The sequence below is a fragment of the Mastomys coucha genome, unplaced genomic scaffold (genome assembly GCF_008632895.1).
Source record: "Mastomys coucha isolate ucsf_1 unplaced genomic scaffold, UCSF_Mcou_1 pScaffold14, whole genome shotgun sequence".
NCBI classification, from domain to species: domain Eukaryota; kingdom Metazoa; phylum Chordata; class Mammalia; order Rodentia; family Muridae; genus Mastomys; species Mastomys coucha.
In genome coordinates, this window is record NW_022196896.1 from 60,060,631 (window position 1) to 60,084,597 (window position 23,967).

Below are 23,967 nucleotides of genomic sequence, written 5' to 3' on the forward strand. Positions count from 1 at the left end.
TATATATATATATATATATGTATGTTGTTGATACACACACCCAAACTCCAAAACATACTCCCATTGGGCATGCACAGCCCCCAGGGAAGAAATGCAGACAACCTAGGTCTTGGAAATTTGGTAGATACACTGCCTCCAACAGAATAAGGAATGGTAGTTAAATACAGACCTGTACCATGTGACCTAATTTAGTGGAAAGTGATCTTCAACCCTTTTTGCCTTATAGTACAGACTAAACACATGAGATTGCTTAGAAATAAATGAACCAAGTTATATTTGTCTGTGCGGCACCCCCTTCTCCAAATGAATGTACATGAAATAGGATTGGAGCGTGCCTCCCATGTAAGGTTTCTGGATGGATGAACCCAAGAGTAATGCTGCTCTTTATTGAGTGGAGGTAAAATATTGTAGCTGCCTGATAACAGCCTGCCATGTTACAAATCACCACTTGCAAGGTTACACTAGGCGCCTTTAGAAAATGCTAAATGAGTTACTTCAAATGGTATGTTTGTATTCAAAGGGAAATAGCTGGTAGTTTGGGACTGACAGTCTTTTTCTTCTGGTTTCAAAGGCCCCATTGCCATGCTATGCCTCTCTTCTGGCTGCTGGGACCTGAAAGCCTGCAGTGAATAGGTGAATAGAAGATATTTCTAATTGAGAAAGAAAGCGAGAAAAGAAATTTGTGTGTGTGTGTGTGTGTGTGTGTGTGTGTGAAACAGTCACAATGTTTCTCATGTTCTTATTGTAATATTTCCATGCTTTTGGATTAGTTAACTAAATCTAATTGAAAATGCGATATTTAGTTCACTCACCTTCTTAATATTAAAGTCAGTTTTCTTCTAGTCCTATTGACCCTTCTGTTAAGCATAGAACAGTCCCTGTAATTTAATAGCTATTCTCAAACATGTGCACTCAGATATACAAGTAGGATACTTCTCAAACAACTATTATTCATGTCCATCAATGTGGGTGCTAAATGTTTCCTATTTTAAACTGAAAGGAGATATCTGGGCTTTGTCAAGTAGGAACTGAGGGGCATTCTCTGTGTGGTCTGGATTATCCTTCCCTCTTATCATTTACTTTTTTGTTTGAACAACATCAGGACACTTCATTTTCTAACTAATATTTTAACATATCTTTCTTCTCCTCCCTCTCTCCTCCTTCCCCTCCTCCTTCTCCTACTTCCCTTTTGGATACAGGATCTAACTATATAGCTCTGAATGTCCTTCAAGTCTTTATGGCCACCAATATTTTCAGAGGGCCCATTGTTTCTCTTGACCAAGTCTTAAGTAAAAATAATTAGCTTGGCAACTCTCTGAGAGTTTATGAATTTAAGTTCATTTTAAATTATTTTATCATCTTCTGCATTCATTCCAAAATAAATATACAAATCTTAAGATCTGATGACAAGATCCACAAAAAGAATATGAACTTATGACATTTGTCTTTCTGGGTAGTGTTTTACTTCACTCAATATATTGTTCCTATCATCAACTGTTTGCCTAAGAATTTCTTAAATTTTAATGTCTTTTTGCACCTGAATAAAATTACACTGAATACTGGTACCACATTTTCATCCTCCATTGATGCGTTGATAGATGTAGAGTTCATGTCCTAGCACATGTGTATTCACATACTGAGCCCAAGGATCAGATTGTGGTCTGAACATGGATGTTGCATTAACCAGTGTGTTGTAAAGAATGCTCCTTAATAATCTCTGATCAGTTAATAAAAGACCAGAGCCTGTGACTGGGAAGGAGAGAGAGGAAGGTGGACCTTGAGTAGGATTCTCAGGTAGGGCCCAGGAGGAGAAAGAGAAGAGAGGAAGAAGAGAAGGAGGTTGCCATTATGTGGGAGGGACCAAGAACAAATTGATAAAAGAAGTTCATCCTCAGGACAGACACCTATAGAAGGAGCTGCCTGGAAGACAGTAACTTGGCAAGTAATGAGGCATTCGTGTAAGTTTTAAGAGCATGGAAGCATTAATACAGCTCAGAACCCGCCCAGCTTAGTGCTGATAGCTTATTAATAAATTACAGTGTTTCTTTGTGATGGTCTTGAAAGCAAAATGGGCAAAATTAGGGTAGATACCACCAATAGATACTAATAAATTCAAGGGGGTATAGAAATTCCCCCAAATAGTTATAGCAGTACTAGCTATTGTGAATACCGCAGTTGATGGACATATAACTCTTTAGTAGGAAATAGTCTCCTATTTGGTATGTAGCCTGGAGTGGAGTAGCAGGGACAGAGGGTAGGTATATTTCTTAGATACTTCCCATTATTTTCACTGCATTGACTTGTACTCTGACCAATAGTGCATGAGAGTTGACTCATAAAATACTTTTTAATTTTCATTTTCTCCATGGGTAAGTTGTTAGATTTATAGTATTTATTAGCCATTTGTATTTCTTCTTCTGAGAATTCTGCTCAGTTCCATAACCCACATTTTAATTGGGCTGTTTTTTGCTGTTTGGATTTTTGAGATCCTTATATATTCTAGACATTAATCTCTCCTCTCTACTGACCCAGTTCTCAGGCATTGTGCCACTGAAATACAGTAGCCAAATGCAGATTCTCTGATACTGATCATCTGGACCTTTTGAATTTAAGAGTTTATCTTACTATTAGAATTTTGGAATTGTTAACTTGTGGTACCTTTGTTAGGAGTGGTAGGAATAGAAAATCCAATAGTGGCTACACGACTGTTTTGTGTAAGCATACAGTCGTTCATTGGAAGACAGAACAATGGCTAATGTCCCAATATTTTAGCTGCTTTTCAACTTTTAGACTAAGTGATTTTAGGGAGGTATAGGGGAAAGATAAGCTTAATGAACTGAGTAATTAAGACAATAATGATGAAAGCTCATGATTAGAAAGAGAATGTTGGACAATTAATGAAGGCAGGATTAAGTGATAAACCACTGTATATATCAGTCATAGAAAAGCAAATCCACTGATAGTTCTGTAAGAAAATTAATGTAAACTTGTTAATCAGTCTATGTGATTTGTTGTACCTCCAAAGACTTACAGGAGGAAGAGAGGATGATGGCCCATAAAAGAAAAGGACACGTGACATCTCCTCTGTGTACCTCCCAGGCCACCCATTGAAGTTGGAAGTCAATATGAGAACTAGTGAGCTGTCCTTCTATTTAAAGAAAAATTGAACCATGAGTCAATATACAGAATTTAAAAAATTATTGATCTATTTTTTTGTTTATTAGAGATATTGATGAAGGACACAGAAATATGTAACAATATGTCATTATGTCAGGCTGCTAACAGTATTACTCTTTTTTAGCTCCTTCAAACATGGGATAATTATTATTTTTATGATTTACATTAAAATATCAAACATAAAGAACTTCAGTAAGGTACTCAGCCAAATTCTTTTTGTTGAAATGAAAGGGCTCAATTAGTATTTACTGATTTATGCTAATTTGAGGTGGACATGAAGTCTGTATTTATGCTTATGTAAATCTCTTGGGCCAGATACCCACTGTCTTTGTCATATCAAACAAGATCTACTTTAAATGAGACATGATATCTTGTTGATAACTCTGATTATATTCTGTGAACAGACACAGACTTGAAGGCACCTTCTAACAATAAAAGAATTCCTTGGGGCTTTGGACTGGTAGCATCAACAACAACAATCATAATTGCAGTATTGACTCTCATTTGTATCCTATGAGTCATTCTAGGGCTCTGAAATTTAGCATTTTCTGGCTTGCACAAAAATACAAGGAACTTACAGTCTTGAAGGAAGAAGTTATTAATATGGTTCTATGGAAAAGAATATCAGATCATTGAGTAAAGCTGTCTAACCTCAATGATTGATGCAGGTTTTTATAAATCTCAGAATGCAAAATAGTGAAATGACTTGGTAACTTTAATTCGTTATTCATAGAAATCTGATTCCATCAGAAAATGATTTAATATTTTTTATATATAAGACTGACTCATATTTCATCGTTTGTAAACTGTAGTTGAGAAAATATGTGTATATTTGCATGGATTAAAAGTTAAAATAATTTTTTGACAAAATGAAAAGCTTATATTCTAATGATGAAAGTCCATAACATACAGGTGATGGTCTGTGGTCTCTCTGCTGCTGATGCCTGGGGCTGCGCGGCATGCTAGTTAAAAAGAGGCAATGCATAATCGTGAGATATTTTATTATAGGAAAGAGAAGAGAGGCTGGCCATGTGGAGAGAAAAAAAGGAGAGGGAGGTGAGGAGAAGAGAAGGAGAGAGAGAGATAGAGAGAGCATGAAAGGAAGAGAGCAAGAGAGGATGAGAGGAAGAGGGCAAGAAAGCAGGAGAGCAAGCGAGAGAGGAGGGGCAAACTGTTTCTTATATTGTGTGAGGAGGGGCATCTGTCTGTAGGGCAGGGCAGGGCTGGCTGTGGTCAGATGACTGGGGTTGGGTCCAGCTAGAATGCTGGGAGCTTGGAGCATTGTCTCTGTGACAAAACACACATCTCCTGTGGGGGTGGGGAGTCTGTGAGAGGTTGTGACTGAAACAGGAGCCAGGGACAGGAGGAGGGGCAGAACTCCTTCCATCTCTTGCAGGCAGAAATTGCCCACTGGGGCTTTGGAGATCTAGACCTATACTTGATTGGGTCCAGGTTATCTGAACAGACCACTGCCCACATGTAAGTTATTTATAACCTTCAAATACCACTGAGCTTTCCTGAGCAACTTCTTGGTGAATAAAATATATAGGCACTCATAAATATCCAATTCATTTCATGTAATTCTTATGTTTCAGTACATAGTTTGACTTATATAGTCTTTCTCTCTCTCTACTTGCCCATATGCCTTAATACAGGCATACTTAAATGTCTATGCAATTGCTTATATATAGGAACAAATTCTACGTATATTTTTAGAGTTATTGTTTGCTTACCAGAGGAAAATCACAGAATAGATTTTCTCTTTATTTCCTGGTTAATTTTCTGTGAAACATGTCTCACTGTGTTTTTGACAGTGCTATACATACACTTGTAGATTCTTTTGTGTTTAAACATGTTCTGGCAATTTCCTTTTGTCTCATTGTGTGTTGAGCATTCTAAACAATGATAGGGAACAAACTGATAAGTCAGTACTTGCTAAAAGCCCCCATCCTTCAAAAAAGCTTTCAAATTTCATACACTAGGTTAGATCCTACAATCTAAATGTAATACATTTTTAAATAAATTTAAATAAACATTAACATGTTAAGCCAGCCTTTTAAAATCTGGAGATATCTTATTAAATATCCAACATTATTTTTGCTTTCATTGCTTTAAGATATAGACTGATAAAGAAATGTTTATGGTTCTGAGAGTAACCTATATGATAATTCTGACATAACTCTAAATCGTTATTTTGGCAGATGAATTTTAATATAATTTTATTTGAATTTACTTGTACCTACCTGTACAAATCATTTTCTAGTGTAGATTCTGAGGTTTGGTTCTGGAAGTGCACAATGGACTTCATAATCCTTGTTTCTGAGCTCAAACAGGGGGGACTGTGTTTTATTTGGTAAGATAGTTAGAAAGGTGAATTCCATTATGGGTGTACATCCTGACTCCTTTGATAAGATTAAAATGAATATGCTAGTAAGTGGAAAATGGATGAAGAACATCCCTCCAGTGTGGATTTTAATGCACCAAATACAGACATTCTATAATGGCCTAAGTCCAGGAAAGACCTTCATAGCAACTTTCAGAGAGTGTTAAGAGTCATGCAGGACTTTAGTTAAATTTACCAGGTTTAAACATAAATATAGCAAAATTCCAAAAAATTTAAAAATTAATGTGTCTGTGACACCTGATGTTTATGGGGACTTTGGAGTGAGAATAAGTGAAATGTAATCATGAGCTATAGAATTCTTATCTATTGATGTGAAATTAACAAGTTATTCAAATGTCATGTGTTTTCCGTGGAAAGTTTGTGGAACAGATTGATGCTGTACCATGTTGACATGCAAAGTTTCAGCATAAGACTCACTTAAGTGTTAGCTTTGAATTACGTAAAATGGCAATGAAAGATATCTGTTACCTCTAGTTCCAACAGAGCTTGCTGGAGTACACTATAGCTTAATGATGAATAATGGCTCATTTCTCTTAAAATCAGATGCCTTTCCACTTCCACACTGCATCCATTAGATCATAAAGAATGTGCATACATCTTCCTACTGATAGGATATCAATTATCTTGACTTGAGATGTTTTACCTGGCAGACAGTGGCATATTTCTTATTCCACAAAACAGTATCCTCACCAGCTGCCTTGCATTGAGGCAGTTGGGGGTACTGTCAGTTAAGAATACTGCCTTTGATAACTTTCAATTATGGGTGCCCACTGTAGACTTCATAGCCTATGAATACAATGTGAAGTCTTGGGTATTTCACTGAGGAGAAGGATAGGCAAGCATGAATGGTTGCCACTGGAAGAAATGAGTGGGATAAGATCCTGAAGAAATTTATGCCCCAGTAAACTTAGTGCTGCTATTTTGGATAATAAGAAATAATTAAAATAAAGTTGTAAAATTATATTTACTTAATTCTACTCAGCTAAACAACATTAGCATGCTCATTTGGGATCTTGTCTATTTTCCCAATTAAAGCTATCATTATAAATTAACAAACGCAAATACATTTGTTATTTAGCATTGAATTAGATATATTGCCAGTGGCTAGATTTCGAGAGAAATTTGACTTCAAGGAAAGAAAATATAGTGGAAAAGAAGACTAACCTAGTTATATTATGAATGATTATGAACTTTTTCCTCATAGAATATATTTTGTAGGTTTTTGGCTTTCAATTTTTTTTGTGTGTGTGTGCATGTGTTACACTCATTTTAATTAAATAGAACTGAAGCTTCTCAGAACTGGAGGTTGAGGAAAACTCTTTCCACAGTAACTTTACCTTACACCTGTTAAACAGAGATTAAAGAATAAGATCAAAACTGTTTGCTGCCTGGCAGTATGGCTAGTGGTATGCAACATAGCCTAGTGATATGCAATATAACCTAGTGATATACAGTATAGCCTAGTGGTATGCATTATAGCCTAGTGGTATGCAGTATAGCCTAGTGATATGCAGCATAGCCTAGTGATATGCAGAAAAGCCTAGTGGGATGCAGTATAGCCTAGTGGGATGCAGTATAGCCTAGTGGGATGCAGTATAGCCTAGTGGGATGCAGTATAGCCTAGTGGGATGCAGTATAGCCTCGTGGGATGCATTATAGCCTAGTGGTATGCATTATAGCCTAGTGATATGCAATATAGCCTAGTGGTATGCAATATAACCTAGTGGTATGCAGTATAGCCTAGTGATATGCAGCATAGCCTAGTGATATGCAGTAAATCCTAGTGGTATGTGACATAATCTAGTGGTATGCAGTATAGCCTAGTGATATGCAATATAGCCTAGTGGTATGCAGTATAGCCTAGTGGGATGCAGTATAGCCTAGTGGTGTGCAGTATAGCCTAGGGGTATGCAGTATAGCCTCATGCTTGCCTAGTATAAGTAGGGACCTGAGTTATTAAAACAATTTGATTTTACAATACTATGTATCCATAAATAGATGTGCATAGATGATATAGGTATCTAGATATATAAATATTTACATATAAACATATAACATACACATACACACATATATTTGTATATGTACATATACACAAACACATTGATGGATATGGATAGATACAGATATCTAGATATATAAATATTTACATATAAAAACATATAAATATGCATAGATACAGATATACATTTATATATATATGAATGTTTACATGTAAAAACACATATATTTATCCATAGATGGACATGGATAGATGAGGATATAAATAAATAAATAAATATTTACATATAAGGACACATATATACATTCTTCAAATGTCACTCACAAAAAAATTTCACTGATCATTTCAAGTAAAATGGCCAGGTTAATAATGTCTCTTTTCCCCTCGAAAGTTCTACCTTCTTTTTTGGGAGGTGGGGTTCACATCTGTATGTATAATGGCTTTTTCCTGGACAGGGGAGCAGAATGAGAGATCAAGGTATAGTGGGTAACTTCTTGGCAATAGTCTAGAAATTTTATTTTCTTTAAAAGTTTGAGTGATACTGATTTAGGAAGAAGTATGTGATGGCTGTCACTGGTTTCCATTAATGCAAACACACAGTTTAGCACAGGACTCCCTGGCCATCAGAGTTTTGACAATAGGAGGAAGAATTATAAATGATAGGGTTGATATTCTGTCCTCTCATGTAGAAGCACAATCTAAGCTTAACGATTCTATAGATTGACGTAATGACTCACACAGTGATGTCATGTAGCATCATTCACTTGTTTACTGTCACCAAGCCTACACATTGAGAGAGTGGGCAGGCTAGAATGGACACACAAATCTTACTGGTAGCAAGGTCCAAAGTCCCCTACACACACCACAGATGACACATGATAAATTCCAATATGTGAGCCCCGCCTGGAAAATTATATTTGCAGAGCATATGAGGGTGTAAGAATACTGAAGGCTTGCTCCTATGCTAGACTGCAAGTGGAGGTTTTAAAGGGTTCATTTTGACTAGCACTTCATGCATTTGTTAAGAAGAGCTTGGTAAGTGTAAGACCGCCTTAGGGCAGCTTTCATCTTTTCACATTCTAGGACTTAATATCACAAATTCATCACAGAACACCAAAGCTGCTTATTTAATCAACTTATCAGAACTAGAGTCTTTTTTAACATTCTCAGTCAAGATTCCTTTCAACATCTAATTTTCATTTTAAACATTCCAAGCTTCTCCCGTGTTCCCTAATCATGTTAGCCAAATAAATTGCTAAGGGGGCTCCACCCTTTAGACATGTGCTCACCATAGCAGCACAGAATGCAGTGGCCAATGAGGAGATGTAAATGAAGTGATGAAATGGCAAAGCTTTAAATTAGGATAGCGAATCCATGGGTCTTGCCCGGACTGTAGAGTGAGTTCAAGACCAGATCAGGCAATTTAGTGAGACCCTGTACCCAACTTGAAAGTACAGAGTAAGCTAGTAATAAGCCTTACCACAGCTTTGTGACAAGGTACTTACTTACCCAGGAGTGTGAGCCCTGAGCTCAGTCCCCAGGACCGAGAAAAGAAACAATGTGTGACTGCTCACTCAACAGCTACTTATGCAGTGTAGCCTTACTGAGATATGTTATGCCCATTAAAATATATATTTCTGAATTCTTTAATTATGTATAATAATTTTATTATAATTTTGTTAATATCTAAATTTTTAGTAATGATAATAAGTTTCATTTAGAGCTAGAGAAAAATAGTTTTAGGAAAAATCAAAATATTTCTATTACAACTTTGTCCTACAGAAGGCACACTTTTTTTTTAATTGAGTGTTCTTCTCCTAGTCTCTCAGTCATTGAACATAGGGTTAGCCTGTCTCCTGGTTTGGGTCTTGGTAATTGATGCCTTGAAAAAAAATATCAAGTTATAGTTTCACCATTTTCTTTTCTGAATTAAGGCATCACATTGACTTGCCTGAAGCCCCCTTTTAGGGCACACTGGCCCTTTTCAAAATGCTGTCGTGTCTAAGAAGTCACAGTGTTGGGAACATGGCCAGAGTGGTAGCCACCTACCAGGATACACCAGAGGGAAGGATGCTGGTTTCTTGCTTTGCCACATAGCTCTTCCTTCTTCCAGCTTGAGGACAGGCTAATATTCTAGGGAGTGCAGTAAATGGCATCTACCATAATTAAGTAGAGAAGTCAGGTTCAAGCTGATGCTTATAAGGACCTCACAGTATTTGTAGTTGAAGCTTCTGAAGCTTCGCTACACAAATAAAAACCTTGTTCAGAAGAGAGTTGACTAAGAAAGATAAAACTCTTAAAGTAGCTGAGGAAAAGGGACCCCATAACTGAAGGTGCTGTCCAATCCCCAAGCAAGCACAATTTAGGTGGTCTCTTAATTAATGGGAACAATATACCCAGAGATGGGGATAAGAAATACCTGAAGGCTTTCTGGTACTAAATTTAATATCCGTAGTGACTATTCAATACATTTGAATCCTTAAAAGTATGAGTCAGTGATAAAAGCTTGAAATATGTATAATGAGAGAATTACTTCACATTCTGCAAAGAACAGTCTGGTTTTTATTTCAAATTTTTTCAAGTGGAATGGTTTTAATAAGGCTAAACAGATAATTGACAATATATGGAAAAGAGGAAAGGGTACATATATATCTGGAATACTGGATTTTCATGCAACACCCACATAATAGAATGGGTCAATCCTATTGCATTTCATTATATCTCTAACTACATGGTTAGGAGAATGTACAGCTTCCTGGTTGAAACTGTGACTTAAGATCTAGACAGCTTGCATTCAAATCCAAGTACCCGAAATTACCTAGGGAAAAGTACTAACATCATGTGACACAGGCTAGGCTATGCTTCAGTAAAATGAGCATTGTATTTAACTTCACATGAGGTAGTATTGAAGGTTGATGCCTGGGAAGCAGGTGACATATGAGGTCACAAGGAATAAGTGGTATGGTATTTCTTTCTGCAGTTTATTAGCATATAGTGTTTTATTCTTACATATTAAGGATTCTGAGGACTGAAGAACATAGTTAACCTGACACATGGTTTACACAAATGGAACAGGAGTTGTTCTTGTATTTCATGATGGTCTTGTCGCTGTGCACCTTGTAAGGAGGGACTCATAATGTATCTGACCCATCACCACTGCTGTAGTTCCCGAGCACAGCAATTTAAATCCTTCAAAAGTACATGCATGACACTGAGTAATATGGTACCAGGTTCTCTTCATCCTCATCCTGGAGCCTGGTGTCTGGACAGAGATGGCTTACATGGCTAATGCTTAAAACTTAAAATCTTCCCTTATCTCTAAGATGAGGGTTATTTTCCAGGCTTTGCTACTCAAGATTTATTTTATCGCTTTTATTACATGTTATTTCTTTTACCTTATGTAGGATAACTGGTACTTTGAGATTGAGGATAAGATTATTGGCATAACATTTCACAAAATTTTAGTAAGAGTCCACAGGAAAAATGACAGCTATTTCTACTCTCTCTCTCTCTCTCTCTCTCTCTCTCTCTCTGTGTGTGTGTGTGTGTGTGTGTGTAAAGATGAAGAATGAGAATGAATGTAGTATTGCATGAATGTTCAGAGGATTTCAAATTAAAGTCTGAATTAGACTTTTGCTGTGCATGAACTGAATGCATGGGCTTGTTGTTATATTGTTTCCTAGTGTTTCAATGAAATAGGTATCAATGCAATGGATAAGAGGGAGCCTTCCAGGTTTTCACGGCTAGTTAACTAACATTCATTCCTTTTATACTGAAGTGCACTTTAGGAGATGATCCATTTGTAATTGTGTATGGTGGTTTGAATGAGAATGGACTCCAAAGACTCATATGGCCTTCATTGTTGTAACTGGGAAGGATAAGGAGGTGTGGGTTTTTTGGAAGAGGTATATGACTGGGGCAGACTTTGAGGTTTCAAAAGACTCATACTATTTATTCCTCTTGATCTCCTGTCCCCTGCTTGTGGTTCATAAGAATTCACATAAACTGCTTTAGGCATTTGGTGCTTAATATCCCTGCTTATTTAAGACCTCTGCTCTTTCATCATGGACTCTAAGCCTCCAAAACTGAAATTTACAAACAAGCCCTTTCTTTTGAAAGTTGCCTTGATCATGGTATCTTATCACAGCAATAGAAAGCTATCTGATATAGAAGGGAAATCCTTAAAGCCTCCCCAACCCCCAGATTGCAAAGTTCTTGCCCTCTGCAATGATAAACTTGCAAGACTAGAGAATTTATGCTAGTTTGATTTTCAGGATAATGTATTGATGGACAACTTTTTTTTCCCAGAATTTGTGGGACATAAAAGAACAATAAATAGTTAACACTATGTATTATTTTGATATACAGTATACTGGGTATGTTATTAATACTTGAAGGACATTGTCAAGTTAATGAACAATAATTGGGTGGTAGTATCATCTTCTCTTGTGAAGTGCTTTAATTCTTTCCTTCAGCTGATTGCAACTCTAGCTGCCTACTGTGAGTAGAATGCAGTGGAATGTATAGGTCATGGTCACAGTCATGGTCGTGGTCAACTTTGCTTCCCTATTGGCTCCTCTCTGTTTGCATGACCTGATTTTATCCACTGCTCATTTGCTCCAGTTGTGCATAGCCCTTTCTCTTCCTGGCTTCACTTGCCTGTGCTACTTGCTTACGCTTCTGAGAAAACATCATCCTAGATCTCTGTGTGACCAGTGTCAGCTTGCCTGTCTTGCCTCAGTTATGTCACCTTCTGTAAGCGACTTAATAGTAATTGCAACTTCCTTTGCTTCATTATCACTTGTCCTTTATTGGAGTTGTCACTAAATTCACTTTTACAAATAGTTCCTCCCTTCCTCCCTTTGATCATCTTGAATATTTTATGACAGCAGGATCTTTTTTTAAAAAAATATGAATTTGTTAATACTTAAAAACATCCTTTTTTTTAATTCACTTTTTTATTAGATATTTTCCTTATTTACATTTCAAATATTATCCCTTTTCCTGGTGTCCTCCCCTTCCCCCTGCTCACCAACTCACTCTCTCCTACTTCCTGGCCCTGGCATTCCCCTACATTGGGGCATAGAACCTTCACAAGACCAAGGGCCTCTTCTCCCATTGATGGCCGACTAGGCTATCTTTTGCTATACATATGCGGCTGGAGCCATTAGTCCCACCATGTGTACTCTTTGGTTGGTGGTTTAGTCCCTGGGAGCTCTGAGGGTACTAGTTAGTTCATATTGTTGTTTGTCCTAAGGGGCTGCAAACCCTTCATCTCCTTGGGTCCTTCGTCTAGCTCCTTCATTGGGGATCCTGTGCTCTGTCCAATGGATGGCTGTGAGCCTCCACTTCTGTATTTGTCGGGTACTGGCAGAGCCTCTCAGGAGGCAGCTATATCAGGCTCCTGTCAGCCAGCGCTTTCTGGCATCCACAATAGTGACTATGTTTGGTGATTGTATATGGGAAAGATCCCCAGGTGTCCACGTTTTTCACTGTTCCTAGACACATCCTTGGCATGTATGAATTATTCAGATTATTTGTTGAGTAAATGAATGGGTGAGTATATTTTAGAAAGGCTACAGAATATATATCTATTAAAGTTAAAGAATGTCTCCTCTGACTTACACAAGGACTCTATAATACAAAAACATAAAAGGTCTTACTTGAAGTAGTAGAGCCAATTAAATGCAGGAACAGCCCTCAAAACCAAGCTTTATGGTGAGTTATGATATATTAGCTTTCAACATTTGTTTTATTTTGACAACTTTATACAAAGAAGAAAGGTCTGCTTCAGTTCTTACTGCTTCTTTCCTTTTCACATGTCTCGGTCAGCAGTGATGTTCTGGGTCAGTTAGAAGTTTTGCCGTGCTCTTCTACAGAGCTGCTAATAGGAGATTCCTCAAAAGAAACAGCTCTGGTGTCTGATCCCCAAGGCTGTGAGATGCGGCAAAAAATTCCTCTAGTTATACCAGAAACAGCAATGTTCTGTTACTTTAGAATGCTGTTGCTAATCGCATTTAGGCTACAAATCAAACACCAAGCTTTGGGTTCATTAAAAAATCACTTAGGGGGTTGGAGAGATGATTCCTCCTGGAATTTTGGATGCATAAAACAAATGTTAGTGTCAATCCCATTCTGTTTCTTCAGCGATGCCATTGTTACATATGCTCTTAAGTATGGTTTAAGGAGGAAGGATTGGAACAGTGGAAAGCTATCCAATAGCACAACTCTTGCTCATAATCTCTGTATTTTGTGTTATTCAGTTTGGTTTGCAGATTTTTTTTCTTTTTATTAGTTGATAAGATGCTTCTCTGCGAATTTTTACGTAATGACCTTAAAATTAAAACAATTCAAATGCCTTCTTTCTTGAGAAAAATTTAAATGTTTCTCCCCCTTCCTCTCCTACCCTCTCTTCATGGTCATGTTTTATATACATTTATTTTTTAAATTGCAGTTTCTACTTACTATTCTGTGTAGAGATCTGTAGTTCAGACCCAACTAAACAATAGAGGACAAGAGGGGAAACTGGAAATTTTTATGAAGGAATATTTGTTCAAATTGGGACTTTAAAAGTTTAAGAATTATTTGAGTAACACTCTATTTTTATCTTCCTTGCAATTGTATATATGATGAGACATTTCAAGTGCATGGATACATTGATATTTGTGCTTGATTCAGTTTTCTTTAAGATGATTGACACCTTACGATTTCTACTCTACCATTTTCTCCACATGCACTCCCATCTCTATTCTGCTCAAAGTCAGAAATCTCTCTTCCCACTGATGTATCTTCTTCAGTCTTTCTTTAATGACTTTATCTTTAAATGAGCTCTATTTTTATTTGAAATCAGAGTGCATATTTATGTTTCCTAAATTGGCTTATAGACTTACTTACTGAACATTACCTAAAAACAAGCAGACTAATAAGGATGCTTTCACTGTGTTTCCATGGCCCTTACATTAAATTCTGGTCAGTCCTGGCTAGTTTTAAATCGACATTTGTATTTTATGGCATTATTTACAATATCCATGAGAGACAGTGTTACTTACACTACTAGATAGTAATTTTTAATTGAAGTATTTCATTAACAGCCATAATGTTGAGGAAATAGTTCATTGTTTTAATGGGAACCTTTGATTGGCAGTACAATGGGTTTTGTATTTCCTTGGCTGTGCTTTCTAAGATGATGTTGTTGCTGCTGTTGGATCATTGTCCCTAGAACTATTTCCGTTTATCATCTGATGTAACTCAGAAGCATTTTTCTCTAACTTGATTCCAGAACAGAGTACTACAGCTAAACAGAAGACCATTAAGAGGCAGCATGTGGGTAAGTGGAACGTCTGAAGGCCTAGGACATTTAAAAAGGCGCCCTTTCTGCTGTCTTAGCCATTTGAAGAATGGTGTTCTTATAGAAATCCACCATAGATTCAGCCATTAGTTACAATGTCCTTCGCCCTGTTGGATTATCCTCTGAGAAAAGGTCAGCTGATTCCTTTGAGAAGTTTTGAAGCTGAGGATAGATTATCATCAACAAAAATGAAATTGGGGGAGGTATTTCTGTGGTGCAAAAGTTTAAGCATACACTTACACCCAATCTTCTACAAATTAGTAACGTTATTTAATTAACTTAAATTATCTATGATTTTTGCATTGCTTATCTCTCTCTTTATTTTTCTGACTCACAAAATTAAAGAAAGCTAATATAGACACAAGTATAATTTATGCTGCTCTCCTTAAATTTACAACTGACCATATAAAATAGAGCTAAAAATTCCAATGTAAATTAAAATCCCAGGGAATATTGTTTTTGTGAGTATTTTTTCTGTCTAGAAACCTTTCAGCACTAAGTTTGAGCGGGTGTTTTTTGAACCTTGTATTCCATCTCAGTAGATGTTAGCAGTGTGGATGCTGGGTATAGTGTTCCTTACCTGGGAGAATGCAGCTGGCCTGCAACACTTTGTAGGGAGGAGGACCAATCGTACCACCATCTTGCTTCTCTAGTCACCCATGCGTAGTCTCATGTGAAAAAAAAGTACAGCTTTATACTTGTAATTATAAAAATGGCTATATTTTTATTTTTTATTTAATTTGTTAGTATTGAATCTCTCTTCTCTCTTTTTTTTTGTTCTCTCTTACCCACTCTCTCTCCCTCTCTTCCTCTCTCTGCTCTGCTCTGTGTGAGCATGTGTATATGCATGTGTGTTTGAATACACACACACACACACACACACACACACACACACACATAAACACACATTATTGTGTGTAAGTAAAGTCAGAGGACAACTTACAGGAGTCACTTTACTATAACTTTCCACTTTCCTTTTTTCCTTTCCATTATTTTTTTTTTTAATTTGCACTACATCCCAATTACAGCTCTCCCTCCCTCCTCTCCTCTAGCATAATGGTCTCCTGAGAGGCTTCATCCAGCAGCAGACAGAAACAGATGTGGAGACCTATAGCCAAATGTTCCACTTTTCTCAATACACCTTTGTGTAAGTTACAGAATAGAAGTGAGATCACTAACTTCACTTCTTGTGTTGTTAGTTCCACCCTGTGAACAATCTTGCCAGGCCCTGTAGGGTTTTTGTTTTGTTTTGTTTTGTTTGTGTGTTTGTTTTGTTTTGTTTTGTTTTCCATAGTGATCTTTACTTCATGAAGTCAAAGGCATCCTTTGCTCTCCTTACAAATAAAGGCTATGGGGCTTAGCAGTAGAACCAAGGTAAGCAGAGAGAATAAATGACACAGCACAGCCTAGAATCCAAGGTTCTAAGACCACTATGTGCCATGCAGTTATATAAAGTAATAAAGACACAGTTGTATGAAAACTGCACAAATCTGAAAAATCTTCAGTCCCCTCCAGGGTTAAAATGGTCCCTTTTACTTTCTTTATAACTTCCCCAAGAAGCATGTAGTGTTTGTTTGGCGTAACGTGTACTACAATATTAGTGAACTCAGACATCCCCTGCAGGCGAGTTTAACTCAAGTCATTAGATTTAAATGTTCGGCAAGCCATCAGCCACCATACTGCTGGTGACCACAGAAATTCAGAGCAAAGACCAATGATATTTCCCTAAGTTTTACTGTCAATGCTTTCCCTTTGTCTTCACAAGCAAGGGTTTGTGTGGATGAATTTGGGTATGGATCCAACTAACCTTCCTTACAGGTAAGGAATCATTGATAAAAAAAAAAAAAAAAATCTCCAGACTGCATCTTTTGACTTAGAACTAGCTCTGCCAATTTCCCTGGTAAAACAGAATGCATTTCTGTCAGGCTCTTTTCAGTATCATCTCTCCTGGGGATTTGTTGCTAACTTCCAGCCCGTCTTATTAAAATATACCTTATGATTGGCCATTATACAGTATTTGCTTTAACTTCAAATAAACTGAAGTGATTATGGACCAGTCATATTTTGATTTACTGAATAGGAAAACATACATTAAAAACAGCAGTCACTGAGAGATACACTGATAGAGATACAGATATATTAACTTGAAAGCTTCATTAAAGATACATGAGGGTTCATTTTTCTTTTCCTACCTTGTCAGCATTGACTGGCTCTGCACCTTCCTTCTAAAAGCAGATTAAATATCCTACGTTCTCTGTACCCAAAAGTTTCTTTTACCTTTTATTTTGGGAAGCAGGATGCTTGAAGATGATATTCTAAAGATGGCAGACAATAAAGGACAATTAATTATCAAAGATAGGAAACTACCCATGAGCAGTGAACTCTTAGCAGGGCATAGTGAGAGGGCAAAGATGTTTCTAATACAGATATCACAGGTATAAAGGGAACTGAGAAAATACATTTTCTATGACAGTCTTCAAGCATGGCTAGCACATGAGACTTGCAAGTAATTCCCTAAGTTCTTGTGCATACCATGGATCTTCTTATTGTGTCTCTAACCTGTCTCTGGTTTTCTCTCTTCACTCTTTCTGACTTTTTTTTAGAAGTCAGTAACCCCACACTTTAGTGTATATCCCCTCTCCATTTTATGCAAGTGTTTCATGAGTCAAATAAAGATTATCTTATCTTATGGCATAGTTTTAATGTATGTACCATATTGAAATATGAAATAGTTTCATCAAGGCTTAAAATCTCTCTAAAGCCTATGAATGTATGTATTATGTGCATATGCATATAAAGAATATATGGTTACCATATGCCTAGAAAATTTCTTAGAGATGTAAGCATTGGTACTTAATTTTTATTTATTATGGGAAACATAGATAGGATATTAGAAATATCAGCATAAATAAGTCAGACTGATCCTTGCCAAAAGGTGTTTCTGTTGTTACTATTGTTGTTGTTGTTGTTATCATTATTATTGTTGCCATTGTATTATTATTCATTTTATTGAACACAGATTATTTTCCCATTCAATACTTCCCGATTGTAGGGTGCCTTCTCTATCCCTCCCAGTTCCTCCTATGCCCTCTCCTCTAGACTCACTCCCTTTCTGTATCTCATTAGAAAAGAACAGGCTTCTCAGATACAATAACTGAACAGAATAAACTGGATGTTATATTGATTTTGTATGACATTTTTAAAAAGTTAACATGTTTCACATCCATTACATAACTCACCCCAGCGCAGAAAAACACTCAACAACCCAAAGATACCAGGCTTTGTTTCTGTAGTGTGTGTAATATGCCTCATAGCTGTGCTAAAGCTGAGGCTAAAATTCAAATCTAAGTTGTAGGAAGCTTCAGATGGGAGTGTTAACCCTACTCTCCCATACGCTAGATACTTTTATACTATGCAGCCATCCAAGTAGTGTTTCTAAGTATTTTTATTAGATATTTTTTAAATTAATTCAAACATTTTAAATTTTTATTAGATATTTCCTTTATTTACATGTCATATGATATCTCCTTTCCCAGTTTCCCCTCCGGAAAAAAAATTAAAAAATATAAAAAACTACAAACAAAAACAAAAAACCCTGTTCCCTCCCCCTCTCCCCCTGCTCACCAACCCACCCTCTCCCTATTCCTGGTCCTGGCATTCCTCTACACTGGGGCATAGAACCTTCACAGGGCCAAGGACCTCTCCTCCCATTGATGACCGACTTGGCCATCCTCTGTTACATATGCTGCTGGAGTCATTATTCCCACCATGTGTATTTCTAAGTATTGAAAGGAGTCTAAGGACTGGACTTCGATAATTGCCAAAGGAGAGAGACACATTGTGTTGTGTTTTCTCTCACAGTAGGGATGCTTTCTAATGAATGATGATGACAAAGGGAACCAGAAACACATGACATATGTCAAAAATAATACTAGACTAGACCAAATCTTAATCTTTAGAGTACTTTGTGAATTTAATATATAGTGGACATTATAAAATAAAAATTTGCTATATTGACCTTTAGAAACCAATTTTCTTATTATTCACTTCCAGAAGATGAGAAACCAAAGGCAAAACCCAAATGCCCTAGGCAGGTGCCCTCATTCACATTCAAATCCATGTGCTCCCAGGAGGTGATCCATATCACTGTGTTCTCCCCTGACTTTCAGTTGCTTAGTTATAGTTGTATTTTTGAAGCTATTATGAAAGGAACTGTTTCCATAATCTCTTTCTCAGGCCATTGTCATTATTACATAGGAAGGTAATTGATTTTTGTGTGTTAATCTTATATCTAGTCACTTTGATGAAGGTGTTTATCAGCTATAGGAGTTCTCTGTGGAATTTTTATGGACCTTTTTGTATACTACCTTATTATTTACAAATAAAGATACTTTGATTTCTTACTTTCCAATTTGCATCCACTTGACATCTTCCAGTTGTCTTTTTGCTCTAGCTAAAACTTGAAGCACAATATCGAATAAATATGGAGAGAATGCAAACCTTGTTTTATTCCTGGTTTTAGTGACATTGCTTTGAGTTTCTCTATATTTAATTTGATGTTGGGTATAGGCGCAATGTAAACTGCCTTCATTATGGTTAGGTATGTTCCTTGTATCCCTATTCTCTCTAGGACTTTTATCATGAAGGGGTACCATCAACAAGGTACTTCAGGAATTGAATTTATACAGAGAATAACTTTGATATGAGCTGGAGTAGAATAGGAATTAAATAAAATCAATTATTAAACATGTAACTTTTTAAAATTAAGCACAATTTTAAGGACTTCACAGTCATGAAATAGTAAACAGAGACATCTTCAAAGTGTGGGAAGCTCAACTGTGCTTTGGGTAGCTTGCACTGGGCTTAAGCATTCAGTTAGAATTTTCCTTTGAAGATATTTTGCAACGTAGATGACAATTTTCAAATGAAAATGTTAGGACATAAAAATCTTTAAGAAGAGAATGAAGGATTGCTTGTGAAGGTTAACACAAGGACACCTGAATTATATCTTACTTGTTGTGTTTGGATACTTGGCAGTGTGCAAAGCCTTTCCAGCAACATGGGAATACTGCTTTCCTGTATAGTTTTCTATTGCACGGGGATCTTGGGAATAAGCTGTGGAAGTCATAACATGCTATAGTTCCCATCTCCTTCTGAACAGGAAGTTACCCTCACATTCTTGATACAAGCAAAGATGGTGTGTGCTACTGTGCTGCTCCAGGGAACATACTCATGAATTAGACAGTCTTGGAATTTGTCTGGACACTGTCTATCCTACTCAAAATCATGAACTGCTGTTGAGCCAGTACCTGAGTGTTGAGATAGCATTCTACAGACTTGATCTCAATGTTTGGGTTTTTGGGTTTTTTGGTTTTTTGAGACAGGGTTTCTCTGTGTAGCCCTGGCTGTCCTGGAATTCACTCCGTAGACCAGGCTGGCCTCAAACTCAGAAATCCACCTATCTCTGCCTCCCAAGTGCTGGGATTAAAGGCATGTGCCACCACTGCCCTGTGATGTCAATGTTTGGATGTAAAAGGAATTACCAGTTCCAAGATCTGTGGTGAAGATGTTCAGAAGCAAATTACATATAATGTTCATTTATATTTATCCATCTGTAATAGATTACTAAACTGATATCATGCTGTTTCCTCTCATCTACCTATACAGATAAGAATGGTAAATAAATTAAAAATCAATTTTTTCTTGTTATCTGGCCTGAGCTTTATGAAGTTCTAGACTGCTTGTCTGTCCTGACATTTATTTTCAATATAGTCTGTTAGTCGACACTAGACAATGCCCATGTCCTTTTACTGTTTTCTCATAATGGTGACACATGACACTCTTTTTTCATGTCTATAAGCTCTTTTATTTGTTTGCTTTTATTTTGTTTTCTAAGGCAGAATAGAAACCATGAAGAGAGTTCCTAGGCACCTTCCATAATCCCTAGAGTTCTCTTATTAAAAGGTATTTTTGACGGTAGAAAGAGCATTTAAAAATAAACAGAACCCATCCAGTAATATTTAAAAACCTATGGTATATAAGAAAGGTACATTTTTTTGGTGGACATAAGATTTTGGAAACAACAAGACATGGAGGGTTGAATTTTAATCGGAGCTGTTTGGGCATGAGAAGCTTAAGTCCAGTTTGATCCCAGGTAGATATCATGCAAGGCAACAGTAACATTGCCTTTTTAAGAATAAAATAATATAACACAAGTAAATATTTCAACAGGATGAAGTGATAAGCACACAACATAAATAAAATAATTTCCTATTTAGATTTACACATTGAGCCTTGAGTAAGTCGTTTTAATATGCACAACTGTCTTATATGGGAGAGTAGCAGGTGAAAAGAACAGGCACTGGTTCACTTTGCTGTAAAAAACACAGCATAGTTTAGTAGCTGGAATAAGACTCATAAAATTAACCACGATAATTGAGTAAGGAGACAGGAAGATGCATGGTTTCTTTGAAACTGACAAAGCATTGTGAGACTCTTCTTGTTCTTTCTGTACCATGTCTGGTAGGCAGGGATGCTGAGATTCTGCTCTGCCAGGGTCCATGCCTGGCATTTGTGATGCTATCTCACTCTCTCCTTCAGCAGTTCTCCATGTTTGGCAGTGGCATCACCACTTGGCATTATGAAGTGAGAGCCATGGTTTCACCTTAGAGAGTCTGTCTCCAAAATGTGCATTCTCTACTTATCCCTTATTACATAGTATGCATGCTGGCATTCTCCCTCCTTAGGATGGGGGTATAGTCCTTCTAAATAATTAATATGCATCATTTCCCTCAGAAGATTCTGCTACCATCATGTTACAAAACAAATGAAATGCATTAAAAAATGCCCTTGATGTTGGGTGTCTCAAGAGTTTACACATTTGTGAAACATAAGCTTGACTGGTAATGTGAAAATTATTGTTTTATATTTTTCTGTTGGGCTTCTGAATCTTGGTAGATTCACTGTATTGTAGAAGCATTTGTATTATAGAATTTGAAACTGAGCCACAAAGCCATTTAAGTGTACTACGTTGGACTTGATCAAGGAGTTCTTTGTAAAATCATTGTTTCCTGCCTTTTACAGTCCAGAGCTTTCCTTACTAATGTGTATTTAACGTGTATCAGTTGTTTTGCAGTTACACCTCACCCTGTGCCCAGACAGCTCTGAGGTTGATATATACCTCCTATGTCACTTCTTTTTAATGTCAGACTCAGGCTACCCTGGTGCCAAGCTCACCGAAAGAGAGCGCTTTCTGAATGGAATGACCTGAGTACAACCCACTTCTCTCTGATCCGTCATCTGCCAGTGTTGTGCTCATGGTACCTGACAAGGTATATAAAAATAAAAAAGCCATGTCCTGGAGGCGTAATTTGAAGACTGGCTTTGGACTGGAATTTAAATTGTGTCAGTTCCGTAAGGGCAGGGATGGCTTCGAGGAAACGAGCAAACAGCATTGGTTCTGAAAGAAATTACACTGCACGGTTCTCCATGTCTGAGGATGTAATTAACGAGAGATGCAAACTTATTTCTTTATTTCTCCCGAGGTGCAGTCTGTTTCACAATAGAAGTTAGTTAACCCATAGCAGAAGCCCTTTCTAACTCTCCTGGTTAGTTCATTATCCGAGACTCTTCTGTTCTGCTTCAGTGAGTGCAGTTCTGCTCAAGTATTATTTCTCAACTTGAGCTATACATCCCCAGTGCATCTGTCTGCATTTAGAGACTTTTGACTCTAGTTATAGGGGAAAAGATACTGATTTCTGGGTAATGACCATCTGAGATAATGTCTTGAAACACAGAACGAATACCAAAGAAAAACTCAGGCAGTGTGAATCAAGTGTGCAGTTGGTCCATGATAATGTGTTGGTCTATTTGTTGTGACAAATGTAATGTACCATATTGATAATAGAAGAAAATAGTATGTAATGTACAGATGTATGTTCTGAATTAATAGCTCTGAATTAACAGTTATATTAAGTGATTAAAATGTACCCGCCTTCCCAAATGATATTTTGTCATTATTTTCTTTAGCCATGAGCACGTTTACAATTTAACACCTGTCCTTCTGTTAACCATTTGTACACAGGTTATAGACTATTAGACATTTTCCTCTTACCCTAATTGTTTAGTATGGATGAAGGCATCTTCCATGTATACCACCACTGTCATAATCATGAAGTATGAACTGCTAACTTGTAAACAGGACATGGCTGTGAGGCATAGTAACTTGCAGTGTGAAATTACCTGCACAAGACCCTTAAATGATGAAGACAACAAAATTCAAGCATGAGTGGGGGAGGTATCCCTGGGGCCCCATGCCTATCAGAGGTGCTCTTGACAATTTATGGATGCTGAAGGAGAGAAAATCATCATCCTGTGGCATGTTTTAAACATTAATAAAATACAGGACTTGAATTCAGAGGACATGGGGTGGCCAATCTCCAAAGAGTTGAAAAGAAGTAATGATGGATGTATATGACCAATTTGCATTGTATAAATAAATGAATGAAACCTCTAGAAGATAAAATATATTAAAAAATCAGAATTACATAAAATTTCACAATACACCTTTTGTTTCTCTTGTTGCTGCTCCCTTCTCTTCTCTAGACTTCCTTATTTTCTTCAACTTGAAAAACTTAAAACTATTTTATAGCACCAAATATTAATTCAGGGTTTTTTTAAAATTAAACTCAGGGTAAATATTTTATGACAATTAATACAAAAATTATGAAATTTTCTTTATGTAAAATTGAGAGACCACAAGTTCAGTATATTCCATTACTGCCTATACAAGGTTTGAACTTATTATCAAGTTGCAAAGTAAATCACCTTTGGGACTGTGTTTGGACATTGACCTTCTATAGTTTTACCAAGGCCAAGAAGCTCTGATACAATGGTATCCATTGATGAAATTTTCCAGAATAGTTTCTTGCTTGGATATTTGTAGATATTGTTTTCCTTTGTCTCCCAAACTAATTTTAATCCTTTTTATATATCCTCAGATGTAGAGAAATGTGGGATATTAAGGCATGCTGTATC

The 23,967-nt window shown here is 36.8% G+C and overlaps 1 protein-coding gene across 5 annotated transcripts in view; it reads left to right on the plus strand.

The window, feature by feature from the left end:
- Window positions 1–23,967, plus strand: part of Khdrbs2 (KH RNA binding domain containing, signal transduction associated 2) — a 505,791-nt gene that overhangs the window by 22,850 nt on the left and 458,974 nt on the right. For 3 of the 5 annotated variants that reach the window (XR_004117844.1, XR_004117845.1, XM_031367080.1), the window contains exon 2: window positions 14,863–14,910. The exons of the other annotated variants lie outside the window; for them this stretch is intronic. Coding sequence is in view for 1 of the 3 variants with exons in the window: in XM_031367080.1 (XP_031222940.1) it covers window positions 14,863–14,910 (48 nt within the window). In the remaining 2 variants the exon portion in view is untranslated. The remainder of the gene's footprint in view (window positions 1–14,862; window positions 14,911–23,967) is intronic. 5 annotated transcript variants of the gene reach the window in all.